Source organism: Neomonachus schauinslandi, chromosome 9 (assembly GCF_002201575.2).
Source record: "Neomonachus schauinslandi chromosome 9, ASM220157v2, whole genome shotgun sequence".
Taxonomy (NCBI): domain Eukaryota; kingdom Metazoa; phylum Chordata; class Mammalia; order Carnivora; family Phocidae; genus Neomonachus; species Neomonachus schauinslandi.
In genome coordinates this window covers 39529239-39556101 of record NC_058411.1, presented here as the reverse complement: position 1 = coordinate 39556101, position 26863 = coordinate 39529239, and the positions used below count along the sequence as shown (strand labels likewise).

The 26863-nt window shown below is 43.9% G+C and overlaps 1 protein-coding gene across 1 annotated transcript in view; it reads right to left on the bottom strand.

The window, feature by feature from the left end:
* RTN1 (reticulon 1) overlaps positions 1-26863 on the bottom strand; it is a 214739-nt gene that overhangs the window by 67508 nt on the left and 120368 nt on the right. Inside the window, exon 3 of the mRNA XM_021701360.1 lies at positions 19137-19889. Coding sequence (XP_021557035.1) covers positions 19137-19889 — 753 coding nt within the window. The remainder of the gene's footprint in view (positions 1-19136; positions 19890-26863) is intronic.

Genomic DNA, 26863 nt, shown 5'->3' with positions numbered 1-26863 from the left:
ACAAAGCCATATTTATGGCTTTAGTTAGCCCAACAGATAATTTCCTGGCTTTGAAAAGTGCTACTCAACTGGATAGAAATTTTATATACAGTAAAGGTAAGATGGTGGACTTAAATCTTTCCTCTATTCCCAGAAAAGCCACATTAAAAGCACTCCAGAGTGTAGGAAATATTTAACAGTCTCCTCCTATTCCCAAACCCAATTTAATCTTGCTTTGGTGCAGCTATCCCCGGCTCCCAGGCACAGGGGAGGGGAAGACTGCATACTCAGGGCGGAGGACAGCACCCCCCCCTCAATCTGCAGCTACCCTGCAATCAGCCTCTATTGGGGTGAGCATTGACATTTAACAGTACAGAAGACTAATGAGTCTCTAAAGTTATCCAGTAACTCCACGTATATTGTATAAACAGGAAAACAGGGAGATAATACATTCCTACCATTTGCTTCTCTCCCACTGGTGTGCTATCACTATAACATCTGATACTACTACTCCAGCTATTAAAACAACGATTCTCTTTATGTGGCTTATTTCCCAATAAGCCAAAACTAATATTCTCACCACTTTGGGACAATTCAACCTTCCTTCAAGAAAGGGATAGGAATCATTATTCTGCTAATACTTCTCTCTGCCCCAGATTTTTTAAGAAATGGGAAAATAGGCACTGAAAGGTCAGAACACTCCTACAGCATCTCAGCCAATGCAGCATAAATCAATAACACAGAGAGGGCTAGGAAAAATAGAGCTCCATTGCTCCTATAACACTTTATTACACTAATTTGTCTATATTCTTGTCCCTACAAATGTCTGTGGGCATTATTCATCCTAGTTTCCTCAGCCACAGCCCAGTCACTCACATGCAGTAGGTGCCTGAGACTTGATTCTTGAATGAATGAATGAACGAATGAGCATGTGCCCAAGTGAGTGCAAGCACATAAAGAGAAATCAAAATGGATTGCTCATGGTTCTAATTTCCTTGGAATCTCCTTTGTTTCTAAGTACAGAAATATTAGTAGTTTCCATGGGGCTCAATGTTCAGTTCAAACTGACATTTACAGAGGGTAGGTAGAGAGAAGTGCACTGGACATTTTAACACTTCTCCCTTCTCTGAAATCCAACATGATTTCACTTAAGATTGGTAGCATTTTTATGAAAGTTAATTGCAACAGTACCTGGTAAATGTCCCATATACATTTATTCTATCCTCTGGATGGGTTGAGGGTTGGTATGTTGGTATGATGGGTTGAGTATTCTGTGAAAAGCAACTCCTAGAGAGCAGGTTTTGACTTGAAATCCTCTGGTGCTCCCCCATGGAACCCAGCAAAGAACTAGACACACACAGAAGTTATAACCATGTGCTGAATTAAAGAACTGTCAAACTGAGTCAAGTCCAAGGTCTACCCAGTTCCACAGCAATACCAGAAATGGACAGCTTCAAACAACAGACTTGTTTTTCAACAAGGCTTCCAGACTTGTGTAATGTTGCTGGTTAATGTTGAAAGATAACTAACAAGTAGTATCTGTCTTGAACAAGAGCCTCAAGGCACAGGGTTGGAGGACACATCTGTTGTCCTTGTTGGCGATCTTAATACATGAGAGATGTCCATTGCAATATTTTAATCCCATCATCCATCTTTAACCATCCTATTTAAAATAGCTTTGCCTGCTTTAGTTTTTAATGCATAGCGCTTACGGCCACATGTGTGTTTATTTGTGTGCTGTTAGTCTCCCCGGTAATGGAACTCCATGGAAAGAGGGTGTCTGCTTTATTCTCCACTCTCCCCACCACCCACCATGCCTGGGAAAGAGCCTGTCATGTAATAGGTTTTCCATAATTATTTATTTAGTGATGCTGCTGAATTTACAAATGTTCACTCATGAAGAATCAGGCTTTCAGATAAGGCAGAGAGGTCCAGGAATGTGTTAACTGCTTGACAAGTATCACACGCACGCGTGCGCACATCCACTAAGCTGAAGCAGGAGTTTTCAGGAAATGGACACCTAGAGCCAAGGGAATATATTTTTCTGACAAAAGCCTCATCTAGTGACCAGTAGGAAGAAACAGGGCCAATCAGTATAAAAGATCTGGAAAGAGACTTGCTGCATTCTACTAAGACTAAAAAAAGAAAGTGGCAGTGGGGGGTGGGGGGGGATTGCTGCAAATAAGCCAGATGGGGTAGAATGCCATGGAACTTACAGCAGATGGCACTAAAATATTAAACTAACATTTCCTTATGCTCCAAGCTGAGCTCTATGTTAATGCTGATTAGGAGAGTCGGTCTATTTTAAAACATTCAAATGAAAAACGAATGCTGTACTGTTAAATCACTCTGCTAAAAACAACTCCAAGCATTAGCATCTAATGTGCTTTCACACAAGCGATATGTTAATATTATTCAGGCAAGGTTACGTCGAACAAAACCACCCAGAATAAGAGAGAGAGAAAAAAAGCCCACAGTCTCATGAATCTGTTCAAAAAGAAGCTCAGTGTGGTAAAGCCATGAAAATCGGCTTCTCTGATCTCCATAGCAACAGCTGCAACCCTCAGACAGACACTTCAGAAACCAGATTTGTTTTTCTCTTTTCCAAGTACCTTTGCATGATATTTTTGGATAATGTTGAAATACAACTGACACCGCAGAAGGGGTAAACACGCTGCCTGTTCCAATTGCTTCAGTATTAGGGTGGCTTGTCATTTTCTCCTTAACCCACAATGTGAAAGCACTGTCGTAGTGCGGCACCCAGCTCTCCGGGGATACCCCAGAAAAATACTGTCAACTGAAAGTCAGGCTTAATAATATTTATAGGCTGGCATGAGCTATCCAGTTGGAGAAGAAGATATTCTCAAGATTTATAAACTATGCAAAGTAATAAGCACACTATCTGCTTTGCAAATATTATTTAAGGCTTCCACCTAAAAAGAAGCCATAGAACATTTGTTTTCTCACTGAATTTGAGGTATGGAGTCCATCCAATCCCAGTCAGCTCAGCAAGTCAGAGAAAGAATTAAAAATAGAACCATGTAAACAGGGGTGCACTGAAGAACTCTTTCAACTATTCCGTATGGTTGAAAGTTTTTATAACAAGATATTGGGAAAAAAGGAAATATATCTGATCATCATATAATACATAAATCAAAGGAACTTTCCATTGTTCCAGGTCCTTATTACAGTCAATGTAGTGGAAAAATAAAAGCTGAGAGGTATTTGCTCATTGGCTAGTTCAAAGTGACCCACTGAAGGGGTGCCTGGCTGGCTCAGTTGGTAGATTGTGGGACTCTTTTTTTTTATTATTATTTAAAGATTTTATTTATTTATTTGACAGAGAGAGACACAGTGAGAGAGGAAACACAAGCAGGGGGAGTGGGAGAGGGAGAAGGAGGCTTCCCGCTGAGCAGGGAGCCCGATGCGGGGCTCGATCCCAGGACCCCGGGATCATGACCTGAGCCAAAGGCAGATGCTTAACGACTGAGCCACCCAGGCGCCCCGAGTGTGGCACTCTTGATCCGGGGTTGTGGGTGTGAGATTACTTAAAAATATAAAAAAATAAAATCTTAAAAAAAGTGACCAACTGAAAAAAAATGGAGGATTGAGAGAATTTGAATATGAATATTGAGAGAATTTCAATATGAATATTAAAGGGAGGTATTTGTTTTATTAGATGTAATAATGGTCCCATAGTCACATAAGTAAATATACCTATTTTTAGAGATGTACACTAAAGCATTTAGAGGTAAAATATCTTGATGGCTGTGACTTAATTTTAAAATGCTCCCCTCAAAAGTAAATAAAATAAACTGAAGAAATGGTAAGGATGGATAAATTTTGTTGATTCAGATGTGGCAGTTCATTATAGTATTTTCTCCAGTTTGTATGGAACTTTCTATAATAATCTATTTTAAGTATCTTTTAAAAAAGAACCATGAGTACTCATTTTCAAATCATAGGTAAGAGTTAAGTGTTTGAAGAGCTGACCATAACCTTGTCTTCTTTAAAGGATAATTAAAATTCATACTAGTTTATGGATGACAAGTTTTTGTCAGTGCCTATGAAATATCCTGTATGGATTTTTGGATTAATTGATGCATAATCATTTTTGAAAGTATGAAAATGGTGGAGGGGTGCCTGGGTGGCTCAGTTGTTTGACTGTCCGACTCTTGGTTTTGGCTCAGGTCATGATCTCAGGGTTGTGGGATCGAGCCCCGCATCAGGCTCCACTCAGTGCGGAGTCTGCTTCAGATTCTCTCTCCCTCTGCCCGCGCACCCCCCCCCTCTCCGCCCATCTGTGTGAGCGCTCTCCCTATCTAAAATAAATAAATAAATCTTGTAAAAAACAGTGGAAAAGGAAGATGAAGCAAAATGCACTACACAGGCAAGATATTACAAGAAACCTTCATAGGTGGAGATAGAAATTCTGTGTAAATCCTGCCCCCTTCCCAGTGCCAGTCCACCTGCCTGTAAGGGACTGCATAGACGAGACTGCCCTGAATTGCTAGCACACCAAAACTTACTTCCCACTTGGGATTACTGAAAGCATATAACAAAAATGGAAGAGCTTTTTGAAAGAAATGGCAGTCATCTGAAGCATTTGATGTAAGAAACAAATCCTCAAGGGCATGTGTATCCATTTTAAAGAGGTTATTCCATGTTTATCACTGTGAGAATCTAGCTAAACCTTTTCCCCAAACATTATTTCAAATATTACTAAAGAATCTGATTGTTCAGAATGTAGCTTTCCATTAAAATACATCATAGGGCTGAACCTCCTTTGTGTGTAGAGTTACACTTTGGGAAATGGGAAAGAAGTCTTGTGCAATTCTAAGCTTGCCGTGAATTCAGTCCCTTTTAAAGGAAAGTAGCCTTAATGGTTCTGCGAAAGCTGCTGGTCATTCTTCTGTGTTGGGAGAAAGCCATCCTGCTTGCCTGAGACCAGTGTTGGGGGCTTGAGCTAAATGCTGATGAGAGGCAATAATGTCTCTGTGACAGGTGAGCATCGATGGTCATGAAGCAGCCCACTCAGATCCTCCCCAGCCTGGAGAGCAGTAATGCTCAGTGCGCAGAAGGAAGATGGGCTGCTGATGGAGCTCAGGTGCCACAAAGACCTGCCAGGCTGCCAGCCTCTAAGGCCAGGGGGCTGACCCACCGAGGAGAGCCCACCCCTGCTGCCTCACATTTCCCGTAGCCTTGGCAACTGCCATTACTGACTATAATCTGGGTGCACAGCCTGATCTAGCACAGAAAACACAATCCAATCGTATGTGATAGTAATTGCTGCCATTTACACTGTGTGCCAGGTCTTCTACTAACCTAAGCCCCTGAAAACAGTATTTAATGAATTCAACTTAATCTCCTTACTATTCTAAGGAGTAGGAATTATTATTTTACAGATGAGGCTTGGGAACTTTCAGGCCAGCAACTGGGGGACTGGGGTTCAAATCCGTATCTGTCTATTCCAGAGCTCATGCCTTAGTCACTACGTAATACTGCCTGTCTCCATATCAACCTTAATAACAAGCCTTGTTTTAAACTGGGTTCTGCTGTGTTCAAAATAACAAGAAGCGTTCACTGCAGAAAGTTTTTCCATTTTAGAGGGGTTATAAACTTTCAATAGACTGGACTTGTACAAATTCCATAGGCTCAGCAAAGAAAGACTGAACACAGGCCTACAGTGATGGCATCTTCTGCTTTGTCAACTCAAATCTATTATTGGCTACGTCAGCTGAACCTCAGAAAAGCATTTTTCTCTGCTGACTCCATTGGCCCTTTCCTGGGATGATCACTCCAGGAGTGCAGAGCCAAGAGGTAAATGCTCTTCATGAGTAACAGTAGGGGATCCACACACAATATTCTCTTCTTAATTGGCCTATTATTCTTTAAACTTTCACTGGACTCAGTACATTTAAATGAGCTCTTGGGAAAGAGCACAGTTATAAAGCACCCTGACATACAACAAAATCCCATAATATACTTCAGCGTCTTTACCCAAGTGTCTGGAGTTACTATTCATTTATTCATCAAATGTTTATTGTGTCCCTACTACTTACCAGGTACCACTGTAGGCCCTGGAGACACAGCAACAAATCAAGGTGTGTGATGTTAACTTCAAATCTACGTGGGAGAGACAAGCAATAAACAAATAAACAAATGCACATATAATACAGTGGGTAACGTTAACAGCTATGAAATTCTAAAACAAGAAATAATTGTGCAAGAAGTCTGCAATAACTACTTAATGCTCACTGAATTTCTAGTGTGCCCCATGCTTCAGCAGACAGTCATGTTACTAGTTCTGGCCAATGGGCCATAAGCAAAAGTGGCATGTGTCATTCCTAGGAGGAGGCTTTGAAGAACTAGCATGCCCCTCCAGCTTTCTCTTCTCCTGGCATGACAACCTGGGAAACCATTTGTTGATATTCAGTGGCATAGGTGAGAAGGAGCTTGGATGCCTTTGTAACTGGACAAAAAAGAACCCCACCAACTGGCATCAGATTTTGTATAAGCCAGAAATAAATATTTGTTAGCTAAGCCGTTGAGATTTAGGGGTTTGTTACTCCAGTGTGGGCTGACTAACAGAGTCAAAAAACTACAAAATGCCAGAGTCTGGGGAGAACAACAAATGGGACTAAAGATTCAGGGAACTGTATACCACAGTTGGGGTTAACTCAATGGCTGCAAACCTTGCACAGGCATTTTACAGATCACCCTGGGGGAGTCTAAAAAATTCTGATGTAGGGACATTACATCCACAGATTATACTCTGGGATATTTAGGGTGGAGCCTAAGCATATATATTTTAGGTAAAAAACCAATACTCAACAGAAGAAGATAAATTGGGCCAGCTGGCTTTAGGAAGACTTCCCAGAAGCAACCTGTCCCACAATATGCTTGGGAAGGAGCTTATTAGTGATATCAAGTCCACTTGCTATAAATCACTGGAAAGCAGCCAATCAAACTCTGACATATTAAGAAAACCTATAAACTTATTAATTGAAACTTTATGAAAGAAGATGTTGCAGAAAGATTTCCTGCATTAAATCAGTAACTGGGCTAGATTCTTCCAAAATCCCTTCTCATTGTATAATTATTATTAACATAAATATTTAAGTAGTAATAAAATGAAAACATAATTACTTAACCTAAATGTTCTCAATTAATCCTCACAAGAATCCCATATGCAGGTACTATTCTCCCCTTTGAACAGATGAAAAAATTGAAGTGCAGACAGGTTAACTTGCCCAAAATTACACAGCTAGTAGTAAGTGGTAGAACTAGGATCCAAACCCAGCTGGCCCCTGAGTCCTTGTCCCAGTGAAGAGAAGGATATACAATCAACGTCATACCGAATCCAGAGAAGGGGAATCTAAACAAGGGGTCACCAGAGAGGGAAGGACCTCGGGCATAGCTCAGGGATTCTGCTGCTGAGGATCCCTGTCCTTAGAGAACAGTTCACAGGTCACAAAAGTGAGATGGAAATTTCCAATGAAGCATCCAGTCTTCTTGTTCTAATTCTGTATCAGGCAACAATGAACTGATGATCCCCACACTAGGATGGCGTTCCCCTGGCACCTGTTCAGTAAGTTTAGAAAGGGCGTTCTGGTTGAAACCAGATTCTAATATGTTTGTGTCTCAGAACACATACTGCTGAGAATGGAGTCTTAGACTGAGGAAACTTACTCCCTAAAACTGTGGACTAGTCTTACCCTAAGGTGGCTCATTCTGGAGATCTGTTGCTTAGGAGGAATCACACACTAGCTCACCAACACATGAAAAAGAATTGGTTTATCAAATTACACCTGTATGGTACACCCTAAGAATAAGGGAAGCATGAAGGACTCCAAGGACCCAGGACACAGGGAATGCATGTTTGAAAGGGAAGCCAGGAGAGCTCAGGAGCACTGGAGCCTCAAGTAGCTGAGGGAGATTGCTGAGAGATAAAAGAGTGGCGGGAGGCAGGGGACCTCAAGATACTGTGCCTATTTCCCAATTTTGCCTAGGGCTAGCCCTAGACACAGGGCTCTGGTTCTCTCAGCAGTTTATCTCACAAAAACTTCATATGCTTCTGCTCTGATAAACCTGATGGCCACCACAAGGGTTACTTCTTACTTTGCACAACTCCAGAGGGCACCAGCTACTCACCTTGTGGTTATTAAAGATCTGTTTGGTTTTTATGATAATATTTCACTAAGTAGCAATACAATGTCTTGAGGACAGGATTGTTTTTTTCTAATAGGTTCAGAATTATACAGCAGTAATTTTAGCAGTAGGACTAATTAGCATCAGCAAAAGAGAGTACAAAGTAAAAAGGTATGGAGGAGAAGCAAGACATAAAATCGTGCGACTATGGGACATATGTTCCAACATTCTAACAACAGGTCTTTCCTAACCTCATGTTACATCATGGGTTAGCATACTAGTCAGGATGAGGCTAGCTATAGTAACAACCCCAAAATTTCAGTGGCTTCACATGGGAGAAATTTATTTTGAGCTAACTTAATAGATCAATGTGGTGTTGGGACCTAGGTTCTTTTCCCTTTGTCATCTCCTAGATGTAAAACCTTTAAGGAGGACGAGGCACAACTACGTCTTCAACATTGCCCCAGATGTGACCCACTTCGCTTCCATTCACATTCCATTGATAAGAATCAGGCATCTAGCTTCACCTAGATGCAAAGGAGGTCTGCGAAATGTGGAGCTGAACTAAGCAGCCACTTCCCAGAAATGACTCTATACTATGGAAGAGAAAGTATTAACTTGGTGGAAAGTTACCTAGCTTTACCTGTTACAAAATAGGCATCATATAAATTATAAGAACAAACATTATATACAGTTGGAAAGATAAAACTTACAATTCAAGTAAATGATCTGTATCTCATCCTAAAGGCATATTAGTCCAGATACGACAGATGAACAGTAAGGTTGAATTCCGAAACGTCTCTCTTTACTACGACTTTGCTCTCAGCCTCTAGGGTTTGGCTCAGGGACTTCTCAAGCAAGGAGTCCTCTTGTGTTTTCAGCCACACTAATGCGATCTGAGGGAAAGGTGTGGTATCCACAGGAACGAGAATGGAAACCCTGAGAGGCTTTCGAAATCAAAGTCAAAGCCAAGATTTTTGGCTTTGGAATTAGAGCACATCTTTGCAGAATATATAAAATCTACCCCAAATTTCAAGATTCTGTTCAGAGGAATAAAAGAGGTCCTAAAAATGTGGACCCCAACAAAGGGAAGAGAAAAAAAATAAAAGGGACAAATTGACAATGAGGCCATTTTACCTGTATCAAAATTATCTAGAATCAAAGTCCTTGTGACTTTTTTTTTTAATTTCCAACACTGGAGAGAACTATGACTTCATATAAAACTGATTCACCATCAGTTGACTAACCTAAAATTAAAGAAAAATTAAATCCTTTCTAGGTAACTGGACTAAATTTCCAGCTGACTGACAATGCTAACACTTGACCTAGCTGCACATAGTGTGTACTATTCTGAAAGTCCTATTTATGTCCATATACACTAATGATAGTAAATCTTACATCTTCAAATTCTAGAGTAACTGGACATAGAAAAGTTTTAGATTTTCTTACAAACAAGTCAACTACTTGGAAATCAATTTAGTTGGAAAAGGGCTCTGGATGAGAGTCAGATCTTATTTCAGATTCTGGTTCTTCTAACCCTGAAATATCACCTGGAACAATTACCTATACATCAATCTTGGATTTCCATTTAAAACAAGGGCATTGATCCAAAAACTCCTATTAGTAGGAAACTGGTTCACAAATTCTACATGGTATTCTAGTTTATGGTTTGGCACAGGCCAAATGGTATAACTTAAAATTAATTCTGGTAAAAACTAAGCTACCCATTTGGGAATATCTTTTGAAACTCTGTCCTTGTGCTTGTTCCAAGGAAAATACGGATGATGATTTAACTGATCAATCACCACATAAATGGTCCAGCCATTTAGCCATCCAGTGGACACTGTAAAATCATTCAAAGACATATTTTCTTACATCACAACCCAAGAGATCTGTGCATGTCAAATCTGGTGGTTTGAGATGAGGTTAGAAAGTAAAGGTTGGATATTTTCATCACAACCACTGGATGGCAACAGACATTAACACTGAGTTGAGATAATCAATACGAAAACCACTCTTCTGCTTTACTTGATTTCCTCTGCACTTTTAGATGTAGAATCAAATCTCCATGAGGCATTAGGGGGAGGTAAAAAAAAAAAAGTGAGTTTGGAAGTAAAAGAATTAGTTTGGGGACACATCATCTGCTTTTGCCAGTGATTTGTGTGTAGAAAAATCCCCCATGATTTCAGTGTTCGGCCAAGAGTTGTAAGAAAATGAGGTAACTGCCAGAAGAAAAGACGTAAGCCAGAATGCTGTATTTACCATAATCTGCAGCTTTCAATTGAATTATTTATTAGTGGCAGTGACATCTTTATCGTGTGTAAGATCAAGCTTGTAACTCCTCATTTGTGCCTGGTACAACCTGTGCCTGGGGCTCAACCCCACCCTCAGGCCCTTTCTCTCTCCTATGATTTTTCCAAGCTATAAACAGAGACCACCTGGAGGACTCTTGACTCAGGAGGCCCTAAACTACTGGGAATGGGAATGCTTAGCTATCTGTGTTCCCACCATGTCCTTCTGGGGTCTTTGTTCTGGAGGCTTTGTGAGGTGGCGAGATGTTAGGAACATCCTCCAGAGTGGGCTGCCAAGACTCACATTATCGCCCCTCTACTTCTCTCCCATGAGGAGGTGGAAGTCTCAGAGTTAACAGTATAAATTTCATTGTAAAGCCCTCATATGAACCATTTTAACTAATATCTGAGCCCAAACAGAAAAGCCAACTTTCAGGGAAAGAAAAGAAAAGAGAGGGGAGGGGAGAGGAGGGGAAGGAGGGGAGGGGAGAGGAGGGGAGAGGAGAGAGGAGGGGAGAGGAGAGAGGAGGGGAGAGGGGAGGGGGGAGAGGGGAGGAGGGGGAGGAGGGGAAGGGAAGGGGAGAGGAGAGGCACTACAGGAAAAAACTGCCAAAGATTACTCTGAGTCTTCTGAAAATTCAGCCTCAACACAGTCCCTCAAACAATAATTCTCAAATTCTGGTGTGCCTAGGGTTCCCTGGGACCTACTTAATGAAGCAGATTCCTCAGCCCCTCCCTAGGAGATTGTGGGGTGAACCTAGAAATTTGTATTCCAACAAACAGCTTCTGATACAAATGGTCCAACAACAACACTTTGAGGAACACTGTCAAGAAAAACCCAACAGTTTCACTGAGCACCTCATCCTCTCTCCCTACCAACTGACCCAAAGCTCCACAAGGAGAGACAATTCCTGGATCAATACTTCACCTGGCAGAAGAGGACTACTGCCTCAGGCCTAGGTCATTTCAAACCTAGAAGGAGCGTGACAAAAATAGTGTTGACTCCAAAAGCCCCAAGCAATCACAGATAGACCATGGTCAGCTGGAGCCTTGAGATGAAGTAACCAAACCCAGTGGTGCACTTGTTCCTACTTCAGACCCCAATTTGAGTGTTTGCCTTAAAGCCACCTTTTTCTCTGACTTTAACCTCTGCTCTCTGGCAGGCTGCTATCTTTTCTTTGCCTGTTAGTATAACTTTTATCCATATTTGGGACTGTACTTCAGGCTTTCTGAGGTTTTTATAAGTTCCTAGCCCTAGCCAAACTTGCACCTAATTCTATTTAGATAAGTGACTTGCTTGTCCACAATCCCTGCCCCCCCTTACTACATGCCTTATTTAACCTCCACAGGTACCATATTTGACCCTCATTCCAGCTCCAGTCTCAGCCACCCAAACATCACGGTCATCTAAACACACTGATGACCATTAGACCCCCAGCAGCTTGGCCATGGAAATATACTAGATACAGAGGTCAAACTGTGAGAGAGTATTTCAGTGCTGTCATCACTCAAATGGATGGTTTTCTTACAGTAGACACAAAAAAGGGTAAATGACTCATGAAACAGCACTAAGTTTAGGGTTATTTTTTCCCATTGTAAATGGGATCTCTGGGATCTCACCCAGACTTTTTGCATCTACTTGTAATCATTATGGTGACTGAAAACTAAAAGATAACTTGAGAGATATTGGGAATCAAGTCACCCCAACCACCCACCCAATGCCTCAGTGAGTCCTGTGAAGTCAGTCTGCAAAGTTCCATCCATTCCTCTCCATGTGTATGGCTACCACCCTGTCCCAGTCACTGTCCTCCCATACCCGAACTACAGCCATGGCTTCCTCATCAGTCTTCCTGCTTCCACACTTGTCCTCCTCCAACCCCTTCCCCGGACAGCAGCCAATGTGACTTTAAAAAAATGGAGAGCAGGTCATGTTACTTCCTAGTTTAAAACTCTTTTGGTGGCTTCTCACAACGGTTGGTATAAAGACCAAACTTTGCACCCTGGGCTGGGTATGAAAGGGCACTGCCAACCTTCCAATCCCATTTCTTGCCACTGTCACCTTGGCCTACCACACTCCAGCTATGCAGACCTTTTCTTTTTTTTCAGTTTCTAGAATGACCCCAGAACTTTCCTCCCTCTGGCCTTTTTTATTTTCTATTGTTTGGAATTTTCTTTAATCGTCTCTTGCCATAGTTGGCCACGCAGTTTCCTCCTTCTCTGACCTTCCTACCTAAAAGTGACTACCACCCTACCACCAGGTACTCTTTCACTCTCACACATCACTCTACTGATTTCCTTTTTAATTGAAACCTCCCTGTCTCCACCAATGTAAGCCCCATGAGGGGTGGATTCATGTCTGCCTTGGTCACCATTATATTGATAGCATCAGGCATGTAGTATACCTTACTGGTTGAGTCAAAAGAAGGATGAATGAATCGGTAAGGTCTTGCTCTTGCAAGGCTGGCATAACATTAGGTAAAATTTATTTCATTCTATATTAGAGTGTTCTGTGGGATTGCAAAGATAGAATCCAGAAGTACAGAGACTGTATCTGTGAGGATCTCACCCAGACTTTAGTGGAAGGTGAAGTTAGCATTTAAAAGGGATTTGAGAATCATCTGGAGTCAGTCTTGGCTCTGACAATTAGAAGTATGTAAATTATATCCTCCAAGCTGCATGATTATATCAGCAAGAAAGGATGATTTATGTGAGGGGTAAAGGGGCTAGATAGTGAATCAGGATCACCATTATTAGGGTCATTATTTCTTAGAGGCACCATAATGTTTGCCATCTGTGAACTCTATCTCTACAGGCAAGTTCAAGGTTGAATTGAATCCATCTTAGGAGCTTATCTGTGCCCCATTCTGTGCCCAGGCAAAATTTACGAGGGAGTTGGGGTTTACCATGTCCCAAAAACTGACATTGAAATATTACAGAGGTATAATAACCACTTCAGAGCTATACACACACCCTGTTGAAATATCAAGAATATCTGTCCCTAGAAATAATAAGCTCTGGGGCCATCCAGATTTAGAGCAATTTTATCCAAGCCTGAGAAGAAAACCTCCCCTGTGTTTTAAAGTCACCATTTAAAAAACATAGGTCAATAAGCAATCTGGGACAATGCTAACCTTGTGACTACTTCAGAAGGAAAAGCCAGAGAGGTGAGCTGCTTACCAGCAGCCTCATTTGGGATGCCTAGGCCAGGACAGCACCTTCTATTGATGGGCAAAGTCTCACAAAAGCAGCTTAATTGTTTTGAATAGTCTAAGATGGAAGGCTCAGTGTCTCCATCTAAGTAGTACATTGCATATGTCCTCAGAGAAGCCAAGCTTTATCCATCAGTTACTGGTCCATCTTGTTGAAAGCTGGCTCGGGGGCAGCAGCTACAAGGGAAGGGGCCTAAGTCCTCAGGCTGGTTCTGAGATCTGCACTGTGAAAGATAGAGACTTTCCAAGAATCTTTACAGACTGATTTATGAATTTGGTCTCGTGAAAGCAAATAAATATGGGACTAGACGTTGATGACTTGTTTTTAGAATTATAAGAAGAAAAGTAAATGGGTCACACTTATTTTGGTTCCTTCAAATATTTTAGGACAGGAGTGATATCTGGCCTAATAATGAGAAGCAATAATAAACACCATAAACGTTAGGTCTATTTAGAAGACCTCCATCTGGTAGCCTTCCAGCAAATCATGCCCCCAAGGAGGAGATCAGCTTTTCCCTGTCACGAGGGGCTTAGCCTGGCAAGCTCAGGCTACTGCAGCTGGTGATCACAAAGGGAAGGTACAGAGGCCTGCTTCCCAGGGCACAGGAAGGGATGGAAACAGCTGAGTGCCCCCTCAGTCTCTCCAATTAAAAAACAACATATGCCTCGGGCATGCTCACCAAGGTGGTTTTTTACTACAGGTCTGGGCTGCCAGCTCATCTGCTTACAACCCAAATTCTCTTCAGCATGCTTACTGAAAGCACAGGTTTGTGCCCTGATGCATTCGGATTCTGCAGTCCTGGCGCAGGAGCAGAGTGGGGACCTGCATTTGTCATCAGTACCCCAAGAGGTTCTGAGGAACCTGGTGCTTGGGCAATACTCTGGGGACCACTGGCTTGAACCAACATTCTTCAGACTGGTGTCATTAGATGCGTGCTTGAGAGGGTCGCAAAGAGAATTTTCACATTTTGTATTTCTATTTTAATAATCTTTCAAATGTTAAGAACATTCTGGGGGTGCCTAGGTGGCTCAGTTCGTTAAGCATCTGCCTTCGGCTCAGGTCATGATCCCGGGGTCCTGGGATCGAGTCCCAGATGGGGCTCCCTGCTCAGTGGGGAGGTCTGCTTCTCCCTCTCCCTCTGCCCCCCCCCCCAACCCTGCCTATGTTCTCTGTTTCTCACATAAAAAAAAAATCTTAAAAAAAAAAACCACTCTGGATCATTTAATTTTATAACCAAACATTGCCACAAGACTTCCACTAAGTGCTTATGTTCATGTTGTACTTTTAACCACGTCTCAGGCTAGTGAGTTTTTATTTAGATCCAGAACTGATTTGAATGTTTAAGCCAAAGTGAAGCCCAAATGATACCCCGTCATTAGCTCAGAAAGGGCATAAAGGAAGGAAAGGAGCAGATTTTGACAAATAACATCAACGGATTGCATTTGGAGGGTCTAAGGGATGTCCAATCAACAGTGGGGAAATGGGCTTGGAGCCCAGGAGAAGAATTCTCCAAAGCCAGAGATCTGGGATGTGCTACCCATAAGGCAGTGGCTGAAAACCTGTGTGGGTGACAGCAAGGAAATGAGGGACAAAGAAAGACAGGGACAGAACTCAGAGGCAGAGGAACTGGAAGAAAGGTAGCAAAAAAGACGAGGAAAGAGGTCAGAGAGTAAGGGCTGGAGCAGGAAGGGGAAACACCAGGGAGATAAGGGAGGAAAAAGTTCTAAGAAGGAGAGAACAGTGTTCATGTGAGTGGGTACTGTCCCTAATTTTACTGTCACAGCAAGCAAGTTACAAAGCAGTCGTCCAATGTGATATCACTTGTGTGGTTACAACTTATATATGCCTGAATACTTGAAGAAAATTTCTGAAAGGCATCAGAACAACAAAACCAAAACAAAAGCCTGTGAATATCTCCGAGAATTAGATCAGGAGGGCGGAGTAGGGGAACTGTAACTTTTATTTGGCACCATTTCGTTCAGTTTGTATTTATTATTATCAACGTACACTAGTTTCTCACTAATGTTTTAAGGACTGGCCAGCACTATGATCTTAAATTACCAGAGAGGATAAGAAAAATGAGACTTGAGGGGCGCCTGGGTGGTTCAGTCGTTAAGCGCCTGCCTTCGGCTCAGGTCATGATTCCAGGTCCTGGGATGGAGCCCCGCGTTGGGCTCCCTGCTCAGCGGGGAGCCTGCTTCTCCCTCTCCCACTCCCCCTGCTTGTGTTCCCTCTCTCGCTGTGTCTCTCTCTGTCAAATAAATAAATGAAATCTTAAGACAAAAAAAAGAAAGATGAGACTCAAAAGAGGCCATGACCTTTATCAGGATGGTTACAGGTAGGAATGTGAAAGCTGGCTGCAGGAGTCTAAAACACTGCTTCTCAGGCTTTGCCAGATATAGGAATCACTAGGGGATCTTGTTAGAATGCAGATTCTGACTCCATAGGTCCGGGATGGAGTGAGATTTCTAATGGGCTCCCACATACGACCCACGTGGCTGGTCCAAGCACCGTACTTTTGAGTTGCAAGGTAAAGAAATCAGAATGCAGGGAGTGGATGTGAGCATGAAGAGACCACTATTTCCCAAAAAGTGTTCCCTAGAAGAGGAACCCTGAGGAACACGCCAATAAAAAAATTCTGCAATTAAATAGGTTTGGTGAATTCCACACAGCTATCCTGATGAGTCACACTGGGTGTCAGTGTTTTATTGAGATTCTCTTGCTTGGCTTTTCACTCGATGTCCCTGACAGTCAGGGCTAACCTTGCAGCACTGAGAACTTCTCTACGCTCTCAGAATCTGATGCTCCTAACAGGCCTTCCTGGAAGGTGTGGGGGAGCAGAATGACAGGGTAATGAGAGTTCAGGAGTGAGCACAGGAGGGAAACTGGAAAATGACAAACTGCATTTTGTCTCCAGTGCAACAGCACCAGAAGCCTCTGAAGAGTGAAAAAGCTCCAAAAATAGACCTTAGGAGGCCATGTGTCCCAGGAAACCCTGGAGCTCCTTGACAGCTCATACTCTGATGCCATCAGATATTTGCCAGACCTTATTCTAAATATTTCTGGACCTTTCTGCAACTCAGCTCAGCATCAGCCGCACAGCTCCAAAGCCAGAGAGATAAGCAAACTGTGAATACCTGAACTGGAATGCATTTATACTGCCAGAGGATTCAGTGGGCAAGAGCAGGCGACCGCGGAAGCCGACCTGCCCTCACTGCTGCCAGAGTCCTGCTTGACCTGAGCACGATCCTACCGTCCACTGACAGTGATTAAGAACAGCCGGGGGGAGGCCGCGTGGCACTGATCCTGCCACCTGCTGAGATGGAGCAGGTGAGACCAGGAGGAACCTCAGAGCTCCAACAACATGCTGGCAGCACTGAGTCATCCTCCCAGACCTCTGGTGCTTGGCTGCCCCAGCACAGCCTTTCAGACTCTCTCTACAGAGAATGCAGCTGAGCAGTCAGTTCCAGCGGGAGACTGGAATTTAAAGGACCCCTCAGGGCAGGGAGCAGAGGTTATTCACCTTGGCAGGCCTGGCTCGTTTGAAAAGACTGCCACTCTCTACTCTCTCATGCCTAAACTTGGCAGCAGAGGGTCCAAGCCATATGGGACAACTCGTACAGAGAGGACAACGGCACCAGGATTGGCCAGAAAAGATGCTCAGAAGCCTTTGCGTTCGCAGCTGCGGTTTTCCTTCGCCTTCACCCTTCATCAGACGTCTGGTCACTCTTGTCGGTCCCAGCTGTCGCACTTGTCTCTCAGATTTACTAGGGAGAGAAATGGGCCTGCACAATTTTCTCCTTATTAGCCTTCCGATGTATTTGCTTCTGAGAATACACATATTTGAACAGCACTGCACACATGGTGACTCTTTCAGGGACATTATTTGGGGGATAAGATGGAAACACATGTCCGTTCAAGTACAGTGATGTGAACTTGTACTCAGCAAGACACAAGTTCCACCACTTCAGGACCAAAAGGGATGGAAGACTGTTCATGCTAACGCCATTTCCCGGGGCTCCCTGCAACTTGCAGGGTCCTTCCCCATCACAGTCAGAGTGGAAGCAAAAGAATCCAAAATTGGTTTTAATCTTCACCTAACAAACACACCTTCCCACTGCTAAATCTGTCATCAAATATCCTCACGATTGCACGCACTAAATACACTTTAAACTCTCAGGGAAGAGTTATTTGGGAAATCAAGAGTCAATTCTACGGGACGCTACATGATGCCACGTGTCTAAACCACCAAGCAACCACACAGCAGGGTTATCTTTTCATCACATCCCTCTTGGTTCTCCTGTTCCAATGTGTTAAAGAATTTAGAAGCTGCCCTCCAATCTACAATGGGAAAGATCTGCCCTCTATTTTTATATGAAACACTTTAATTGCTAACAACATCACTGACGTTATTAGCATATACACAGGAAGGAGGGTATACCCTTGAAATCACTTATCCCCCAAAGGCAAAATACTTTGAAAGAAGCAAAAGCAGAGGAGATCAGTGGGAGGGGACTTTGAATAAAGTTGTGCTTTGGTGTTTTGAAGTTCTACCTGAGTGTTCTCCACCCAGGAGCTGAAGACCTTCCCTCCCTTCACTCAATGTAGCCCATGAATTAGACTGCACAGGGCCTAATTTATTCACTGACTCTTTGCTTCCTTTCCTGAAGTCCGTAATCCAGTGGCAGTGAGGTGTGGTAGATGATTTGGAAAGAAGAATGCTACACATTCTTCACATACAATGTCTAAGATAAAACAACACCTTCCTTTTCTCCTTCATTTGAAGACTTCAACTCAAGACTTCTCGTAGGAAAAGTAGAATGGCCAAATTAAAATCATTCTTAAATTATGCTTGACTTTAAAAATTAACTTAGGTCTTAAAAAAAAAAAAATTAACTTAGGTCTTGCTGAAGAACAAGAAAAATTCTGGAATTAACTTTGGTCCCTGTCTTTCCTGACTGGCCAGGACACAAAAAAATTTGGACTTACCAAGGTCCAAATCCCTCGTTCCTTGGGTAAGACAAAGGAAGGTGCTAAGGTCCATGTGGCCCAGGTAAAACCCAGTTTGGCTTGTGAAATGGATGTGCTGACTATGGTGGGTTCCAGCCCCTACAGGGATGGAGCCACTCCCCATCACTGAGGGGTGGGAAGATGGAAATGAGCAACCATCCCTTCCCAGGTGAGGAAATCCAACCCGGGGACGAAAGGAAGGACGCATTCACTCCATCCAAGAGATCTCGGCGTGTACACACAAGTGCTCATTACTGGGGACGCGGGGCTTCAGCCGGCCCAGCGCTGCCGCGTGGAGCACCAGACCCTGCCACCGAAGTCCCGGCTGCGGATCTGCCTCTCCCCATCCTCCCCTGGTTGTTCTCTGTCAACTGTTGGACCAGCCAGGACAGGGCAACAGGGCCGAGCCTGAACCGCCCCTCTGCGGAACACTTCAGAGCGCCCAGGGAGCACTAAGCAGACAAGGTGCTGCAGTGAAGAAAGCTGTCACTTTACCTTGTTGCTTACTGAGGAACAGCGGAGGCGGGGCGACGCCAAGACCTCCCGGCTCCGTGCCGTGCGTGGCCGCCGGGCTTCGGCTGGAACTCGCGGCTTCGGCAGGTGTCCCCTGGGCGGTGGGCCCCTCGGGCGGCGCCGGGGCTCCGTCCCCTGAGGGCAGCTCCGGGCCGGTGTGGGGGGGTGCCGCGGGGAACTTGAGGAAGGGGCCGGGGTCGGCCAGGCCCTGGCGGCTGGCTGCGCCCTCCTCGGCCCGGGCGCCCGGCTCCTCCCGGATGGCGTCCAGGGCGCCTGGCTTCATCGGGGGCGAGTCCTGCTCCCGCTTGGGGCTCTCCTCCGAGGCGGAGGACGCGTCGCACGACTCGATGATGAGCTCGCTGTCCAGCTCGGCCTCGCGTTCCTCCCTCAGGATGCTGTACTGGATGGACGGCGAGGCCGGCGACGGCGGCGGGCCGCCCACGTGGCCGAAGGTCACGTAGCCCGAGGGCAGCGCGTCCTCGGCGGCCAGGGGGTCCTCGGACACCAGCTCGATCTCCGAGTCGCCCGACTCCGCGCTGCTGGCCTCATGGTCCAGGGGGCTGGGGATGGTCGGCAGCCCGGACCTGGCCTTGGCCTCGGGCCTGTTGGTCACCTGGCCCGCCAGCCGTGGGCTCTCCGTTGTTTCATAGGATAACCCCTTTGCTTCTTTAATGGCAGTGATCAGCTCATCCTCGGAGATGCTGCATTTCCCCTGGGATTCTGCAGCAGATGGTTCTGTCGTCCCACAAAGCGAACAAAGAGCCAGAGAGGCACACACACGGACAGACAGATGGACACAGAGAGAAGAAATAAAACAAAATTCCATTAGGGGAGATGTTTTCTTGTTGCTTGAGAAACACATATCTCATTAGCACAAAAATAGTCTGTTTCCAGGGCTATGCTGAAAAGGCAGGCCACCTGAAGGAAAAGGCTAATTACTGTTATGGCCCAATTAATCAGTGTTTTACATACCTATCTATCTTCATCTAGCTACTTAAAAAAATGACAAAGCACTTTCTTAGCAACAGTCCCTCAGTTGGTTTTTCTATTTCAGTGTGGCAAAGATTCTAGAAGTCACAGTTTTAATTTCTGATTCATTCTCTCAGGGAAGTTTTCCAGGTTCACAGATTTCATCAGGTAATCTGATGTACAGAACTCTCTATTTTGGCCCACCAATATCAACAAATCTGAAAAATCATCCATTACTCCTTACCCATTGCTTTTCATGTTCCCTCCTTCAGTAAGACAAAGAAAGCTTAGTCTGGATCCTTATATACAATTTGATATCTGAGCTTTACATTTCCCATAAGAATCAATACCTTTACTCTTTTTCAGTGGAAAGTGTAACAAAGTAGAGCAATATAAGAGAAAATTTTTGCCAGTTCTACTGAGCAGGCTGTGAAGATGACCATAACGCACAATGCCCCTGGGCTTCTAACGATGGAGCCCACTATCATTCATTTTCCTCTCTTCCCTTCTTGAGAAGAACAAAACCCAAGAGTCACCCCCAATCCCCTGGGTGAATGCCTGCCTTCTGCCTGATGTTTATCCAGATGGCCGGAAAACTTCACCAGCAATCTTGCTGATATTTCTCTCCCTTAGATGAGACCACCTGGGATCACCATGACGACAGTTTTTGGGAGCTTGGTTTTTCCCTTGCCGTACAGCAGGGCCTTATTTCAGAATATTCCAGACAGTGGTCTCCAGCCCTTTTATAAGCAAGAAATACTTGTCATTTCTCCGAAGCTTTGAGGTCACTGATTTGGGGGGTGAGGGGAGCAGACTATGGCTAGGTAATCTGTTGCCTTAGGATTGTGGGAGAACCCCAATGGACAAAACATTTCCGATTTGTCTAATTCTTTATAAAGCAGAACTGATTTTATCCTTTATCCATACAGCATTCATTCATCTATTATTTTTTTTATTATTCTTATATTAATCCCCATACATTACATCATTAGTTTTAGATGTAGTGTTCCATGATTCATTGTTTGTGCATAACACCCTGTGCTCCATGCAGAATGTGCCCTCCTCAATACCCACCACCAGGCTAACCCATCCTCCTACCCCCCTCCCCTCTAGAACCCTCAGTTTGTTTTTCAGAGTCCATCGTCTCTCATGGTTCATCTCATTCATCTATTATTTATTGAGAACCTACTATGTGTTAGGCTCTCTTCTAGGCATTTGGGACATATTTAGTGAATGAAAGATGTAACAAAATCTCTGCTTATATTCTAGTGGGAGGAGAACACAATACATAATTATATATAGTAAATGAGTAAAGTATATAGTAGGTAAGATGTTAAGTGCTGTGAAAAAAAGTAGAGTAGGGTGAAGGGATCAGGAAGGCTGGGAGAGGGTGGGGATGAATCTGCAATTTTATTTTTTTTTAATGATTTTATTTATTTATTTGAGAGAGAGAGAGCGCACAAGCAGGGGAAGCAGCAGGCAGAGGGAGAGGGAGAAGCAGGCTTCCCGCTGAGCAAGAAGGATGAAGGGCTTGATCCCAGGACCCTGGGATCATGACCTGAGCCGAAGGCAGATGATTAACCGACTGAGCTACCCAGGCGCCCCTGAATCTGTAATTTTAAGTAGGGTAGCCAAGATAGACCTCACTGAGAAGGTAACCTACATTCAACACTTGGGGATTCAAGAGAGTGACTCATGATGATAATCAGAGGAAAAAGCATGCCAAACAAAGGGAACCCATAGTGCAAAGGCCTGGAGGTGGGACCTGCAATGATTTCTAGGTATCACAAAGATGCCCAAAGGGTCTGACCAAAGTCCTGCTGTACAGCATTCCTAGGAGACCAGCAAGCGGGCACGCAGGGCCTGGGGCTCAGAGGGCTACAAGTAGCCCTGCAAGGCTGCCTGCCCTGTGTGCAAGCTGGCCTAGTGCTATGTGGACCAGGAGACTGGCTAGTGTCCACTCATTTTCTACAACTAGGAGCCCTGAGAGGCTTTATATTTGTTTATGTGATGATTTGATTAACATCTGGCTTTTCAGCCTTCCCCACTTTCTCTGACTCCACACTGGAAGCCCTAGGAGGGCAAAGGGCAGCCAACATCTTTTTGTTCACGGTCGTATCTCCAGCACCTAGTGCAGGGTCTGGCTGACGTAAGGACTAGCTCAAATCTTTAGAACAGTGGTTCTTAATCATGTGTATGGCTTAAAACTACCCTCAGAAATTTTGCCTTAGTTGAAGTAAGTCTGAAGGGGCCCAGCCATCTGTATTTTGTAACTCCAAGGGTAATTTTTTTTTAAAGATTTTATTTATTTATTTGAGAGAGAGAGAGAGCACAAGCGGGGGAATGGCAGGCCGAGGGAGAGGGAGAAGCAGGCTCCCCGCTGAGCAGGGAGCTGGTCAAGGGGCTCCATCCCAGGACCCTGGGATCATGACCTGAGCCGAAGGCAGACGCTTAACCAACTGGACCACCCAGGTGCCCCTCCAAGGGTAATTCTAATAGTCACCTGTAGTTAGGGTTGGCAGACTTGGTAAATAAAAATAGAGGACATCCAGTTACATTTGAATCTCTGCTAAACTCTGAATTTTTTTAAGTGTATGTCCCATGAAATATTAGTATTTTATTTGGCAACCCTACCTCCAGTTGAAAACCATTGAGGTAGAGCACTCAGAAAAGGCTCAAGGATCTTGCTTCATTTACTCAAGAATAAGGATGGCATCAGATAGCTGGGGGATGTGGGATGGAAGGGCCTGATGTATTTCATCTTGGGCAGGTGAAAAGAATCCATCCTTAGAGTTAAAAGCTTCTCAGTAGAAATTAATAGATGTTGTCCTTCATTCTTAACAGGAACCAAAAGTTTAACGAAGTGCTAAGAGGAATCGGGGAAAAAACTAGAACAAAATAGAAGTTTCTGTACACTCAGTTTTAAAATTTATGGGCCTCTGGCTAAGATATTGGTTATTATGTGGCATGACTAACACAGCAAAGCTAGAAACAGTCAGCAAAAATACTTGAACAGATTATAAAAACTGAGAAGGTTAGAACTGCCCTGCCTGGGGAGATGTGTTTGCTGCTGACAATAATTAGACGACATAATTTAGAAGGATAAAAGGCAAGGTGAACATGGGCCAGTTTGCCAAGCTGCAGAGGCCACTGTACAGTTGTGAATGGTGCTGCCATCCCCGTCTCCCCTTTGCTCCTGGCTCATTCTTCACTCATCATCCAGAGGGATCACTTGAAAACACACATCTGATCCTGCCCCTCTTTCCTTCCTTCTCCCCACTCTGGCCACATTGACCTTGCAACATTCCCGGCTCTGGGCCTCTGCACTGGCTGTCCCCTCAGCCTGGCCCCTCTTCCTCAGGTAGCTACATGGTCGACATGGTTTGCTGCTTCAGGTCTCTGCTCCCCCAGTCCCCAGTCAGGTCTCGGTCCAGAGCCCTCAGCAGGGAGAAGCCTTTCCTCACAACCACCCCCATCACTCTCTTACACTGTGTCTTGCTTTATTTTTCTTCATTACCATTATAAATACCTGATATTACACATTTATTTATTTGTGTGTAAGTGTTCCCAGTAAGAATGCAAGCTCCATGAAGACAGAAATCTTGCTAGGTTTCAGCACTGTATCCCCAGTGTGGTGACGGGACAATGCCTAGCATGGAGAAAATCGTCAACACACACCTGTTAAGTGAAGGGATGAATGCATGAATGAATGAATGAATGCCAATTCCCAGATTAAAACCCTCCAGTGGTTTCCTATTGCATTTGGAACAAAATCCAAAATCTTCATCCTAGCATGTGAATCCCTGAACAATCTGGGCCCTGCCCACCTCTGCAACTCTGTTCTATGCCATACTTGTCCTTTGCTCCTATAAAAATTAATAAAGGGAAACCTTGCTAATGTAGAGCCGGGAGGCTAGAAGGGGGGGCGCTATACCACTCGATGCCAATTACAGGAAGAACTGTCAATTACAGACCCCAACAGAAGAATCATCCACAGGAAGGAATGATCACTTACAGGCCCCAAAAGAAAAAGAGGTATATGAATCTTCTAGGAAAAGCTGATTCCCTCTGCAACTCAGCCAATGAGGAACCATCATCAGCCTGAACTCTTGCTTTTCTCCAATGGACTTTCATTCAAAACAGCCCCTCCCAACTTCCTTGGTCTTATCCATAAAACAATGTTCCTCTCCTCTGTTGGACATGCCTATGGTTTTACCATAGATAGCATGTCCTGAATTGTAATGCTCTGCTATTCCTGAATAAACCAATGTTTGCTGGCAAAATATTTATTTTTAAAGTTAACACTTCTTTGCACCATCTTTCAGTTCCCCAATAACACAGCCTTGGGGCCTGTGCGCTTGCTTTCCTCTGTACCTGGGGTCCCCTTTTTACCCCTTCCTTTGAATTGTAAGCTCCTTCTCCTCATTCATATCTCAGATCACATGACACCTCCTCAGAGAGGCCATCCTTGACCCCTTCACACCCAACACTCTATCACTCCTTAGAGGAATCAGACTGTGAAATTTCAGATGCTATGAAATTGATTTACTTCTTATTGCTTATTTCTTACTAAGGGAAGCTGGAGTAGTTTAATAATGACCTCTCGATTACTGTCCTCTCTGAGGCTAATACCTGGAAGGACATCCATGACCGCCCTAACATAGTCCTAGGAGTTGTGTCAGAAACAACATGGTGCCAGTGGGCCAGTGGTCTGGCATGTGTCAGGACACTGAGCATATTTTCCTAGGGTGCTTCACTTGTATTCATGATTGATCTTGGCTGAGAAGAAACTTCCAGTATGTAAGCTGTAAGAATTTTTGCCTCTGTATCTCAGAGTATATTATTTAACATGATGAAAGTAGTTCAGTACTTTGGAGAAAATTACAAAATGGAATAATCTACTGGAATTGAAGGAAATATATTAGACTCCTTGCTTAAGCTTCAGGGTCTGTGGCTAAAATTGTTCTAAGTGAGAATTTCTCCTGATTCATAATTCACATAATTAGAATTACTAGAATTAGATCATTAGGATCATTATTATTATTATCATCAGAGTGTCACCTGAGAGTTCCAGGGGCTCACAAGATGGGCAGGGAGCTGGGGTAACCTCTTAGGATAAAAAGAACAAGGAGAAAGGCCTCAGTGACAAGCTAATTCCTCCTATCTTTCCTGCTAATTTTATTCTTATCTGTTGTCATTTGACTCAGGTGTTATGATGTGAGGCGTGTGTGGAGAGAGGAGCTGAACATGGGAGAGAACTTTGCAGGAGCAAAGGACTTACTGGGTCTGGGGACTTTCTCTTTCTTGAATAAACTTTGCTTAGAATGTTTATTTGGAGCACCTGCAGAAAAAACCATTGCCCTAATCCAATGCTGTTAAGGGCACAACCCAGGGTCATAAAACTCCAAGATCATGTCAGTCAGATCTGTCTTTTTCTTATCTTGAAGCTGCTCCAAAACCTTAATGGGCTATAGCTACTGAGAAAAGACAAAAGGAAATGTCTTAATAATTCCTAAGCCCTGTATCATAGCAAGTCTTTCTCATCAGGTCTGCAAACTGTAATTTTTACATGAGGCATGTGCCATGTAAATGGACCTGTATGTGCTAGGGCATTTCACTCTTCCTGAAGAACTGCCTGAGTTCTTCTAAAAATGACCACCAGACAACCCCATAGCTTGGCAAAACAGAGCCGATAATATAGCTTCCATCTTCAGAGCATCAATATCTTTATGTCATTGAAGAACAGAGGGTTTTACAATGCATTATCACAAAGACCACAAGGAGGCTTCAAGACTCAGATATGTTGCTACTTCATGTTGTAATCTGAGACAAGTCACATCTAATCCATTTGGAGCCTCAGTTTCCTTATTTGTTGTCACTACCCAAATCTCAATTTACATCACATAGAAATTCACTGTGGCCTCATACCTCCTTGTCCTTGAACCTCCTCAGGCGGGAAGGCCCCCCCCTCCTCTTCACCTGGTTATCTCCTTCTGCTCCATTCACCTGGGAGCTCCTGGACTCCCAGTGCTCGTCTGCACTCTATGTTTCCCTCTCTCAGAACACAAATACACAGGAGTGTGACTATCTCCTTGGTCATCTGTTCCACTGGAAGGCAGAAACTGTTTTTGTTTGTTTGTTTGTTTGTTTGTTTTTTCAGTTCCAGCCTCACCGGTACCTAGTAGAGTGCCTGACCAAAAGAATGTATGTAGAACATGTTTGTTGAACGAATGGATGAATTTGAAAATCAGTGACACGGTGCAGTGGATCTTTACGACGCTTGGAGTTTTTATAGTTGAATGAGTCTGAGATCAGGTTGGAGAAGGGGAGGAACTGATGCTAAAATATTTAGGGAAACAGGACAGGAAGCACTTCCATTGAGTCCTAACACCTGGACTTACTGGACTTACTGCATTATCAGGATTTAGAGCAAGCACTCCTAATAGGCTTTCGATCTGTTTTAAGACTTCAGTAAAAGCTCTTGCACCTGACTACTGAAAATCATTTTTTTTTTTTTGTAAATCAGAAAGGTTTGTAAATCACTTTTGAGTAGGGTAAGAATGCCAGCCACTGGGCACCTGGGTGGCTCAGTCGTTAAGCGTCTGCCTTTGGCTCAGGTCATGGTCCCAGGGTCCTGGGATCGAGTCCCACATCAGGCTCCCTGCTCGGCAAGAAGCCTGCTTCTCCCTCTCCCATTCCCCCTGCTTGTGTTCCTGCTCTCGCTATCTCTCTCTCTGTCA